Source organism: Drosophila mojavensis, unplaced genomic scaffold (genome assembly GCF_018153725.1).
Source record: "Drosophila mojavensis isolate 15081-1352.22 unplaced genomic scaffold, ASM1815372v1 contig_72, whole genome shotgun sequence".
In the NCBI taxonomy this organism is placed as follows: domain Eukaryota; kingdom Metazoa; phylum Arthropoda; class Insecta; order Diptera; family Drosophilidae; genus Drosophila; species Drosophila mojavensis.
Genome location: NW_025318897.1, coordinates 3,335,765 through 3,348,750, shown reverse-complemented (window position 1 = coordinate 3,348,750; position 12,986 = coordinate 3,335,765). Strand labels below are relative to the sequence as shown.

The following is a 12,986-nucleotide window of genomic DNA, read 5'->3' as shown; positions in this document are numbered from 1 at the left end:
TATTGTTTAATAACCTACATTTTAATATTTTATTTTTTTAAGTTTTCTTACTAACACTTTCTTTTCATAGCTTCAATAGTATCACTGACCATATTTGGCTGTGAGACGTGGGCATAGCCGGCCGGACTGGCAAATAAAATACCCCCATCGGGTTGGTATTACTATTGAAATTATATCGTGTACTTTGTATAGGCTTTTTTAAATTAAAATTGACTCTCATTTTTGTCAATAGCTTTAAGAAAATAAATAAATAAATAAATATACTGCTTTCCGGACTCATACATACCTGACCAACCATCCCCAGACGTTTTCACTGATATTAAGGTCGGGTGAGTATGAGGTCAACTTTTTGTCCCGCAATCCAAAATTTAACGGATCGGGCGGTCTGAATTGGAGCATTATCATCTACTGTGGGCTTTCAGACAGGTTTTAGAAATGCGGAACAACAGTTTTAAACACGGTGTTATAGTCCTATGCGTTCATGCGCGATGTCAAAAATTGAAGCTTGCAAGTGCCGTAGTAAGATATTGCTACCTACACCAATGCATTTTTTTTTCAAAAGCAAAAATGCTTTTTAATACCGTAAACTAGACATATTGCTTAGTAACTTGTCATAATTAGTTGCATGTTTTGATATGCACTTTATAAGTAATAGTCCACGGAACACAATTAAAATTGTTAGATTTTTGTTAAAAATACAATTAGCAATAACATGTACAATAAAAAACACACAAACATTTATGCATATATAATGTTAGCTACAGATTACAAATATCTTGAGCTTTGTTTTACTTTTTGATTTTTTTTATTTTATATGAAAACAATAATAATTTGAGCATATTTTTGTGCCAATTTTTATACATAGAAGCTTCAACAGATCAGCTGACTTTAAGGCGAATTGACCCCCAAAATTCACTATAAAATTTTTCCATCTAATTGGAGTGTTTACTAGGGAATAAAAAAATTTTCTTAATATTTCACAAGAAATTTTTGGACTTGATGTCACCTATCATGGAAAATCGCCCATAATTCATTGGGTAGACCACGTCATGTTCGCCCGGGCAAAATTAATGCGTATTTCTTTTCTCAGCATATTGACTGTTTTTTTTTTTATTTCGCTCTTTAAGTAATTAACTTTTTTAATTACTCTTTGGATCGTTGATAAGCTCGTCTTAACACCGGTCTTGTCCCTAGTCTTCGTGGTCGATGCGTGGGAATTCGAAGCTTCCCGAACGAATACTCTTCTATCTCCTTGTGAAATCACTTTATTGCCGCCTATATACTTTTTTCTAAAGTTTTCCTTATTTTTAAGAAAATTGCCAATTGGTTTTCTGTTTATTCCTGTCTTTTCAGCAATTTTATGGTAGCATAACGCAGATTAAAAGTATGCCTCAATCTTTGATTTTTTAACCAAAGATAAAACTGTTGCTTTACCCATACTATAAATATATTGAGTACTTTGAGCTTCATAAGAAATTGGGTGTGTGTAAATGCCAAAATAAGCAAGACAACTACATTTGCATTTGGGGGCGCTAATTTATTGACGCAAAATAAGTGCACGCATTCTTTGCGAAAATAAAGAAGAATAGAAAATAAAACATAACGGGTTTACTCTCGCTCTTTTTATACCCTGAACCCATTTTCAATGGGAAATCAGGGTATAATGGTTTTGTTGAAATGTATGTAACAGGCAGAAGGAGGCGTGGCAGACCCCACAAAGTATATATATTCTTGATCAGGGCGACGAGCTGAGTTGATTTGGCCCTGTCCGTCTGTCTGTCCGTCTGTCCGTCTGTCCGTCCGTCCGTCTGTCCGTCTGTCCGTATGTATGAACGCGTCGATTTCCGAAGATATAAGAGCTAGAGACTTCAAATTTTTTTTATAATGTCCGTAATTACAGCGCGCATATCAAGTTTATCATTAAAAATCGATAACTCATCTCGATATTTTTTATCGATAAAAACCCATATCGAAAACCAGTTATAAAATTATATCTTCTACACCTTTATTGCTAAAGTCTTCAAATTTTCAATGTATGCTTATTTGCAATTTATACAATTTCGGTTTTTGTTAAAATTTACCCCTCACCCTAAAATTCACCCCCTCACCCTCACTTTTGTAAAAAGCGTATTTCAAATACTAGAGACTTGTGCTTTGGCAAATACATGCATATCCATGTTATAATCATAATCTGAAAGTTTCATGAAGATCGTACGTCCACAAAAAAAGTTATTAAGCAATTAAATTCTCATAGTAAGCGCTCACTGCCGCCCATGCGTGTTGTTGCTTGTGTGTGTATATGTATGTAATTGTTTGTGTATGTGTGTGTGTGTGTGTGTGTGTGTGTGTATATGTGTGTGTATGTATGTGTGTTTATGTATGCCTGTGTGTGCGTGCGTGCGTGCGTGTGTGTGTGTGTGTGTGCGTGTTTCTTGTGTAAGCTGAAAGACGCGAAAAATTATTGAAATAGCTATTACTCCAAGGGTTCAGGGGATCTCGTAGTCGAGTAGTCTCGACTAGAGCTTTCTTACTTGTTTTTTTTTTTTGTTATGAGAGACGATAAGAGATGATAATAAAAATAAAACAAAAACTAAGAAGTTGCGTTTAATAGGCAAAGAAAAAAAGTAAAAGAAAATGAGTAAGGGGGGCGCTAACCTGATGACGCGCAGTGTATAATCGAATTATCTGAGGTGAATACAAATTTCCCGATTGGCAGCATCAGAAATGACAATAAAATATATATATTTGTATGAGTATATGTACAAATGTACATGTGAATTGTAAAATCAAATTGTAAATTTACAGTAAAAACTGAAATTTGATAGCATCGACTAAATGAAATATAAATAAGCCAATTCACTAAGGGGTCGATTATACAAATGTAAAAATGCTCAAAACTTATTCTATTCTATGTTAGTTTTATCAATTATCCATTTATTATGTAGCTCCTTAAAATCCCAAACTTTCAGAAACTGTTTAAAATTAAGATTGATTTTGCAATCTATGTGGTCACACTCAAAAAGTCAAATTGGATTTCAATAAATTCAATAGCAATGATGTTTGAGTATCACAGAGCATATTAAATAAAATTTTTTTTCTAAATGAGGTATACACAAAAACTATTCTAAGAACGGAAATGTCGATTGAATTATGTTGCAGCTGCCATTTTTGCGGCCACCAAGTAGCGGTGTTGGTTCAGGTGATACTCGTTGATGAGGTGATGTTGGATTCATCCTAGGTGCTTATGGTTATTATACCCCGAAGCCATTGAAAATGGGGAATCTGGTTTGTTAAAATGTATGTAACAAGCAAGAGGAGAAGTGACGGGCCTCATACAGTATAAATATTCTTGATCAGGGCTACGAATTGAGTCGATTTAGCCCTGTCTGTACATCTATCCGTCGGGCTGCATGTACATACGTCGATCTGAGAAATCGCTAGAGACCTGAAATTTTATTTGTGAAATATCATCATTCATCGAAAGGTTCAGATCTCGAACTGTTTCGACTAGACCTTTCCACCGTGTTCTTTTTATACCCTGAACCCATTTTCAATGGGAAATCAGGGTATAATGGTTTTGTTGAAATGTATGTAACAGGCAGAAGGAGGCGTGGCAGACCCCACAAAGTATATATATTCTTGATCAGGGCGACGAGCTGAGTTGATTTGGCCCTGTCCGTCTGTCTGTCCGTCTGTCCGTCCGTCCGTCTGTCCGTCTGTCCGTCTGTCCGTATGTATGAACGCGTCGATTTCAGAAGATATAAGAGCTAGAGACTTCAAATTTTTTTTTAAATGTCCGTAATTACAGCGCGCATATCAAGTTTATCATTAAAAATCGATAACTCATCTCGATATTTTTTTATCGATAAAAACCCTTATCGAAAACCAGTTATAAAATTATATCTTCTACACCTTTATTGCTAGAGTCTCCAAATTTTTAATGTATGCCTATATGCAATTTATACAATTTCGGTTTTTCTTAAAATTTACCCCCCACCCTTAAATTCACCCCCTCACCCTCACTTTTGTAAAAAGCGTATTTCAAATACTAGAGACTTGTGCTTTGGCAATTACATGCATATCCATGTCATAATCATAATCTGAAAGTTTCATGAAGATCGTACGTCCACAAAAAAGTTATTAAGCAATTAAGTTCTCATAGTAAGCGCTCACTGCCGCCCATGCGTGTTTATGCTTGTGTGTGTATATGTATGTAATTGTTTGTGTATGTGTGTGTGTGTGTGTGTATGTGTGTATGTATGTGTGTGTATATGTATGTATGCCTGTGTGTGCGTGCGTGCGTGCGTGTGTGTGTGCGTGTTTCTTGTGTAAGCTGAAAGACGCGAAAAATTATTGAAATAGCTATTACTCCAAGGGTTCAGGGGATCTCGTAGTCGAGTAGTCTCAACTAGAGCTTTCTTACTTGTTTAATTTTTTTTTTTCAGATGTTATTTTATTGTCAGTGCGATTTTAAAAATGTATGCGTTGTATAAACTATGGAGTATAGTTAAAATTCCAAATGTAGCGGGGCTCAGTGTATAAATTTTAGGGAATCTCGATCTAGCGCATTGTTACTTTACTTACAAGCTACTTATTTTACAATTTTTTCACACAATTTTATACACACGTGGAGCTCTACAATAAATTTGATATTGCAAAATTCATAGTGTTTGTATTAGCTGATATTTTACTTTTGTGTTAATAGAGAATATAATATATAAGTTTAAATCATTCAATGCTTTAGCCTAATTATTGCTTTAGCTACGTTCAATTTTTATACCCTGAGCACATTGAAAATGGGAAATCAGGGTATACTGGTTTTGTTAAAATATATGTAGTAGGTAGAAGGAGGCATAGCAGACCCAGGGCAGAGTTTGCTCAGGGCGACGAGCTGATTCGATTTAGCACTGTCCGTCTGTCTGTCTGTATGAACGTGTCGTGTCTCAGAAGATATAAGATCTAGAGACTTGATTTTTATACCCTGAACCCATTGAAAATGGGAAATCAGGGTATAATGGTTTTGTTAAAAGTATGTAACAGGCAGAAGGAGGCGTGGCAGACCCCACAAAGTATATATATTCTTGATCAGGGCGACGAGCTGAGTCGATTTGGCCCTGTCCGTCTGTCTGTCCGTCCGTCCGTCCGTATGTATGAACGCGTCGATCTCAGAAGATATAAGAGCTAGAGACTTGAAATTTTTTTCCTAGGTCCGTGTATATCACGCGCATATCAAGTTTTTCTTTTTATATCGATAACTACTCCCGATATTTTATTATCGATTAAAAACCTTATCGAAAGCTAGTTATTTAATTATATCTCCTACACCTTTAGAGCTAGAGCTTGCAAATTGTAAATGTAGACTTATATGTATTTTATATAATTTCAATTTTTATTATTATTTACCCCCCACCACTATATCCACCCCCTCACCCTCACCTTTGTACAAGGCGTATTTCAAGTACTAGAGACTTGTGCTTTGGAATGTACATACATATTCACCATATGATAATGTTTAAAAGTTTCATTAAGATTGTACGTCTAAAAATTAAATTATTCAACAAATAAATTCTTATAATGTTGCCCACACTACAGCGCAGCCCAAGCGCAGTCGCTGCTTACTGCGCAGTTAGCAGAGCGCGTTCTAATACGTGCGTGTGTATGTATGTGTGTCGAAAAGAAGTGCAGACTGATTAGAATATCAGATTAGAGGGTTCAGGGTATATCCTAGTCGAGCAGTCTCGACTAGAGTCTTCTTACTTGTTTTTTAATGGCCGTATATGTCGAATTTATCACAAAAATTCGATAACTTGTCCCGTTATTTTTTATCGATTAAAACATTAGAAATTAGTAATAAAATGATATCTGCTTCATCTTTGGAGCTAGATTCACCCTCTCCACCCCTCACCTTAAATTAAAAAAAAAAACGTATTTCAAATGCTATACAAATCACTACAAAAAATTGCATGAAGGTAATCCATCAACAAGAAAAGTTATTGTTAAGGCACTTGCATGTAATTGAATTGAAATGTATTGAAATCTAATATAAGAAATTAAAGTAGTGAATTATTAATTAGGAGCCACTGTTAAATATTTGTTGTTGTGAGCGCGAGCACGGGAGTTCGCTTCGTTCTGTGTTAATTCCAAAGAGACCGCAAGTTGCAGTCTATATATTTGATAATATATTATACACTGGCCCATCGAAGGACCAGACTCCTTTTGGAAGGACAGTTATTAAATAATCAAGTTCGCATAGTAGGCTCTCACTGCAGGCCATGCGTGTTTATGCGTGCATGTATGTGTTTGTGAGTGCTTTTCCTGGCCAAGTAGAAAGACGCAAAGAATTATTGAAATATAAGTTCCTTGAAAGTGATTAGGGGATCTCGTAGCAGTCTCGAATAGAGCTTTCTTACTTATTGCTAGATTAGCCGACACAAAACAGCTATTTATGTACTCATAACAACTCATACAAAAGCTACTTATTCCTGAATATTTCTTGGCTTTACTCGCACTAATTTAAATGAGATATGGGCATTTCTCCAGAAAGGTCAACCACAGCCAAAACATTCAAAGTCAATGATAGCATGTTCTGCTGAGATATTTTTATACCCAGAACTCATTTTCAATGGGAAATCAGGGTATAATGGTTTTGTTAAGTGTATGTAACATGCAAAAGGAGGCGTAGCAGACCCCATAAAGTATATATATTCTTGATCAGGGTGACGAGCTGAGTTGATATAGCCTTGTCCGCCTGTCCGTCCGTCTGTCTGTCCGTCCGTCTGTCCGTATGTTTGAACGCGTCGATCTCAGAAGATATAAGAGCTAGAGACTTGAAATTTTTTTTCCTAGGTCCGTTTATAGCACGCGCATATCGAGTTTTGCTTTAAGTATCGATAACTTGCCCCGTTATTTTGTTATTGATTAAAAACTCCATCTTTAAAGCTAGACTCCAAACTTTATATGTATACTCATATGTATTTTATACAATTTCGATTTTTATAAAAATTTACCCCCACCCCTAATTCACCCCCTCACCCTCTTATTTTTGTATGGCGTATTTCAAATACAAGGGACTTTTGCTTTGGCAAATACATGCATATCTATGTTATATTCATAATATAAAAGTTTCATGAAGATAGTCCATCCACAAGAAAAGTTATTAAACAGTTAAGTTCCCATAGCACAGTGTTTTTTTTATACCCTGAACCCATTTTCAATGGGAAATCAGGGTATAATGGTTTTGTTGAAATGTATGTAACAGGCAGAAGGAGGCGTGGCAGACCCCACAAAGTATATATATTCTTGATCAGGGCGACGAGCTGAGTTGATTTGGCCCTGTCCGTCTGTCCGTCTGTCCGTATGTATGAACGCGTCGATTTCAGAAGATATAAGAGCTAGAGACTTCAAATTTTTTTTTAAATGTTCGTAATTACAGCGCGCATATCAAGTTTATCATTAAAAATCGATAACTCACCCCGATCTTTTTTTATCGATAAAAAACCTTATCGAAAACCAGTTATAAAATTATATCTTCTACACCTTTATTGCTAGAGTCTCAAAATTTTTTTAGGTATGCCTATATGCAATTTATACAATTTCGGTTTTTGTTAAAATTTACCCCCCACCTCTAAATTCACCCCCCTCACCCTCACTTTTGTAAAAAGCTTATTTCAAATACTAGAGACTTGTGCTTTGGCAATTACATGCATATCCATGTCATAATCATAATCTGAAAGTTTCATGAAGATCGTACGTCCACAAAAAAGTTATTAAGCAATTAAGTTCTCATAGTAAGCGCTCACTGCCGCCCATGCGTGTTTATGCGTGGTTGCTTGTGTGTGTATGTGTGTGTGTATATGTGTGTGTGTATGCGTTTGTGTATGTATGCGTGTGTGTGTGTATGTGTGTCTGTATGTGTGTGTGTGTATGTATGCCTGTGTGTGCGTACGTGCGTGTGTGTGTGTGTGTGTGCGTGTTTCTTGTGTAAGCTGAAAGTCGCGAAAAAGTATTGAAATATCTATTGCTCCAAGGGTTCAGGGGATCTCGTAGTCGAGCAGTCTCGACTAGAGCTTTCTTACTTGTTTTTGCGTTTATTTTGGCATAAAGTCTAAATTTATAGCTATTGCAGTGAAATTTGGTTTGTATACATTTTTTAAGTTTTTTTTAATGTTCTACTCAGTTTTAAGGAATTTGGAGCACTTTTTCAAATGGCTGTAATACAAGTGGCATTAAAAATTTTAATTAAAAATTTTAAAAATCATAATTTTATAAAAATTCATATATACAATTAAAAAAAAAAACGTTTTATAAAAATGCATTCATTTATCTCCTTCGCAGTCCTTCCAAAAATTAAGGAATATTAAAAAAAATCTAAAACAAACAAGTTATGTTACATAAGTCATTATAAACAAGTAAGAAGGCTCCAGTCGAGACTGCTCGACTAGGAGATACCCTGAACCCTCTAATCTGATATTCAAATCACTCTGCACTTCTTTTCGACACACATGCATACACACGCACGTATTAGAACGCGCTCTGCTAACTGCGCAGTAAGCAGCGACTGCGCTTGGGCTGCGCTGCAATGGGGGCAACATTATAAGCATTTAATTGTTGAATAATTTGATTTCCAGACATACAATCTTAATGAAACAACAAAAATCGAAATTATATAAAATACATATAAGTCTACATTTAAAATTTGGAAGCTCTAGCTTTAAAGGTGTAGGAGATATAATTAAATAACTAACTTTCGATAAGGCTTTTAATCGGTAATAAAATATCGGAAGTAGTTATGGATATATAGAGAAAAACTTGATATGCGCGTGATATACACGGACCTTGGAAAAAAATTTTAAGTCTCTAGCTCTTATTTCTTCTGAGATCGACGCGTTCATACATACGGACGGACGGACGGACGGACGGACGGACAGACAGACGGACGGACGGACAGGGCCAAATCGACTTAGCTCGTCACCCTGATCAAGAATATATATACTTTGTGGGGTCTGCCACGCCTCCTTCTGCCTGTTATATACATTTAACAAAACCATTAAACCCTGATTTCCCATTGAAAATGGGTTCAGGGTATAAAAATAGTCAATTCTCTTGAAGCTCAAAATACTCATCTTCTGAAGCAGTAACCTCAAGTCCATCCTGTTCTTCATAATATTAATCTTCATCTTCTTCTGGATCAGTATTGCTGGACTGCATTTTAAAATGTGGTGCTAATAACAAAGATATTACTTCTTTTGGCATCGTTTTTCTTTTTAATGAGTTTGGTCGCTGTTTTAAGTAGATACTAGATAAAAATGGATCAGAACTATCTATGGATCTGTTGAAGACGTCCGTGATGTTGTCTAGTCGAGTACATTTTCTTGCCTATGTACTACAACTTTGTGAACAGTGGGCGACATGGGGTACCAAGGATACTTTTCCTGATATGCCACAAAAACTTTAGCACAGTAAGCTTTAAACTTTTCGGAGTCTATATTGTACTCGCAGTTAATCGTTATTAATATAGTCTGAAAGCTTTTTAAAATGTCACAGTCGAAATCAAGAATTGATGACAATAAATCAGGATTGGAAAATGCTCTTCTCGCTGTGTTCCCATCATTGGAGTTGCCACTGCCATTTGTAAGAGGTTTGTCCACATTCAATCCCATTTTTTTCATCATTTTTAGCTGTAATAATTTAAGCTTTTAGTTTTTAATTTAATCTTGTCGGCATTCCTGACATGCCACTTTTTGAATTCAATTCTATATGAGATTTTTAGCACGAATTCGAAAAAGCGGATCCAAGCGTGTAATGGACTGACTCCAAATTGAAGGGCGTGTGATTTAGGTATGAAAACCTCCGAATTCATATCTTTGATGTTCAGCAATTGTTTTGGCGTCGCTCCACAGATTGGATAAGATTGACACGAGTTGGTTTCTGACAACACATTTAGAACTTTTCCATCTATCAGTGTCATGTGTATAGTATACTGCACATATATACATTTTTCTTTAAATTTATACAAAAATACTTGCACATTGAGAATCTGGGCATCTAAATTGTCTTTTTCTGTTAATATGAGCTCAGTATTTTCCTTGGTGAATTCGATTTTTAAGGGTCGACAAAATCTAACCGATTGCGGAGCCCTATTAAGCCAAATTATTTGTTGCGTGTCATTTATTATTTTTAATGGGACAATTGTAGTAATAAACAGTGAACTATCAATCGATTAACAATCGTGGTTTTTGAAACGCTGTTTATATACACTCTGGCCGGACAAACCATCAAATCCATAGCTAACAAGTAAGAAAGCTCTAGTCGAGACTACTCGACTACGAGATCCCCTGAACCCTTGGAGCAATAGCTATTTCAATAATTTTTCGCGTCTTACAGCTTACACAAGAAACACGCACACACACACACACACGCGCACGCACGCACGCACACACAGGCATACATACACATACACACACATACATACACACATACACACACACACACACACACACACACACACTACACAAACAATTACATACATATACACACACACAAGCATAAACACGCATGGGCGGCAGTGAGCGCTTACTATGAGAACTTAATTGCTTAATAACTTTTTTGTGGACGTACGATCATCATGAAACTTTCAGATTATGATTATGACATGGATATGCATGTAATTGCCAAAGCACAAGTCTCTAGTATTTGAAATACGCTTTTTACAAAAGTGAGGGTGAGGGGGTGAATTTAGAGGTGGGGGGTAAATTTTAACAAAAACCGAAATTGTATAAATTGCATATAGGCATACATTAAAAATTTGGAGACTAGCAATAAAGGTGTAGAAGATATAATTTTATAACTGGTTTTCGATAAGGTTTTTTATCGATAAAAAAGATCGGGATGAGTTATCGATTTTTAATGATAAACTTGATATGCGCGCTGTAATTACGAACATTAAAAAAAAAAAATTGAAGTCTCTAGCTCTTATATCTTCTGAAATCGACGCGTTCATACATACGGACAGACGGACGGACGGACAGACAGACGGACAGGGCCAAATCAACTCAGCTTGTCGCCCTGATCAAGAATATATATACTTTGTGGGGTCTGCCACGCCTCCTTCTGCCTGTTACATACATTTCAACAAAACCATTATACCCTGATTTCCCATTGAAAATGGGTTCAGGGTATAAAAATTAGTATGCAATGTACCAAGTTAGGAAGTATTTCCAGGACTTCATGTTGCATTTCCAGAATACGATAAGATGTATGGTCCAAAAAATTTTGCAATGAAACATACGCTTTATTTTCATAATATTCAATTACTTTTGGCCGGAGTTTTAATTTCGAATTAAGTACCACCGGATATGTTGGATATATATCACAACCCTGCATTTTTGCATTTCGTTGTATATTTATATACTGACTGTTTGTGAATCCATTTTCCAATAAAAAGGCAAGTGCATTGTCAGCTGCTCTTCTCTATAAAGTTTACTTTTTATCTCATTTAGATTTTCACTACTCCCAGCAGCTTTCAAAACATCCAATTAATCTTTTTCTTTTGATTTTTTAGCAGAAACTGTAGCAGCATGTATAAGTAAAGCAGTTGAGTTGTTATTCTGATCTGAAAGCTCAGCAGCTAATTTCCTTTTCAGGCGAGGGCCAGCGCTCTCGTAAACACTCTTAAGACGACCCATTTTTTTTCTGTTGCACAATGACCGGAGATTTCTATTAACATGTTTTTATACCCTGAACCCATTTTCAATGGGAAATCAGGGTATAATGGTTTTGTTGAAATGTATGTAACAGGCAGAAGGAGGCGTGGCACAAAGTCACACAAAGTCAGGGCGACGAGCTGAGTCGATTTGGCCCTGTCCGTCTGTCTATCTGTCCGTCTGTTATGTTATGTTTTATAGGCGTTTGAGTTGAAAATTAAAAAACCAAATATTAAATTTACTGTATACGTAAGAAAATTTCTGCTCAGGTATTGTTTCATCGCTAAAAATATCTTATTTTATTAAAAGTCTTTACTAATTTACCATTAATATCTAATAGGATTTACAAACTGTCCATTAATATAAATGTGTGGAGATATAGTACTTCCAGTTTACTCAGCTTTAAAATGGTGTGCAGCTTAGACGTCTTTTAGTTTATAGATCAGTCAAAGCCATACCACGTCTATTATTGAGAGCCAAAAGTTTTCCCAAGCTTAGGCTAAATTCTTTAATTGTTCAACTTTAATATCCATAAAATATATTCATATTCGATATTGCGCCAAACACAAATAATCTTTTCACCTCGTGAACAAAAATATAAATTTATAATTCGTATTTTCGTTAACGTGCACGCAGATCGCTCTTATTAATAGCATCAGAATACAGACACAAAATATATTTAAAAAGTATGTTAATTTTTGCTTTAATGGATATATTTCTGTATAGCGACAAGAAATTCTATAAAGAATATGAGGCTCTTTGCAAACGCTGTCGAAAACAACAAGCAAAGCGAAAAATCACAAGATTTTTATTTTAGGCACACAATGAAATAAATAAACGAAAGAGAACTCGGACTGCGGAACATTGTAAATATAGCTCAAGTATAAGTAAACAGGAGAGCGTTTGGTGTACCCGAGAGATCTCCACATTGCAACATTCGACGCAATCACATCGTGAGTTTATTGTGTGGTATTTGATGAGACGCCAGAAAACGATTCCAATAGTTGCCATTGATTAATCGACCATATAGCACGCGCTCTGGCCGTTTGACACCATTTGCTCGAAATATTCTTTGCTGAGAGCAAAAATTCGTGACGAAATAATTTTGGCTACTTTTTATCCGTCCATGCCATGCGCGATAAAATTTCGCAACTATTTTGCTTGCAAAAAAACGCAATCAACAATAATTCGACTGATAGTAGAGGTAGGTAAGCGAAAGGGTTTAGTGAAATTTCAGAAATTTAATGATGCACACAATTCGTGATATATATATATATCCAAAAA

At 35.7% G+C, this 12,986-nt stretch overlaps 1 protein-coding gene across 5 annotated transcripts in view; it reads left to right on the top strand.

Annotated features, from left to right (window-relative positions):
* LOC6585871 (b(0,+)-type amino acid transporter 1) overlaps window positions 1-12,986 on the top strand; it is an 88,375-nt gene that overhangs the window by 14,853 nt on the left and 60,536 nt on the right. Inside the window, exon 1 of one of the 5 annotated variants that reach the window (XM_032732922.2) lies at window positions 12,711-12,906. The exons of 3 other annotated variants lie outside the window; for them this stretch is intronic. In XM_032732922.2, coding sequence (XP_032588813.1) covers window positions 12,834-12,906 — 73 coding nt within the window. In that variant the 5' untranslated portion in view covers window positions 12,711-12,833. Of the gene's footprint in view, window positions 1-12,710; window positions 12,907-12,986 lie in introns of those variants that run through there. One more of the 5 variants, XM_044009330.1, reaches the window with a different exon arrangement.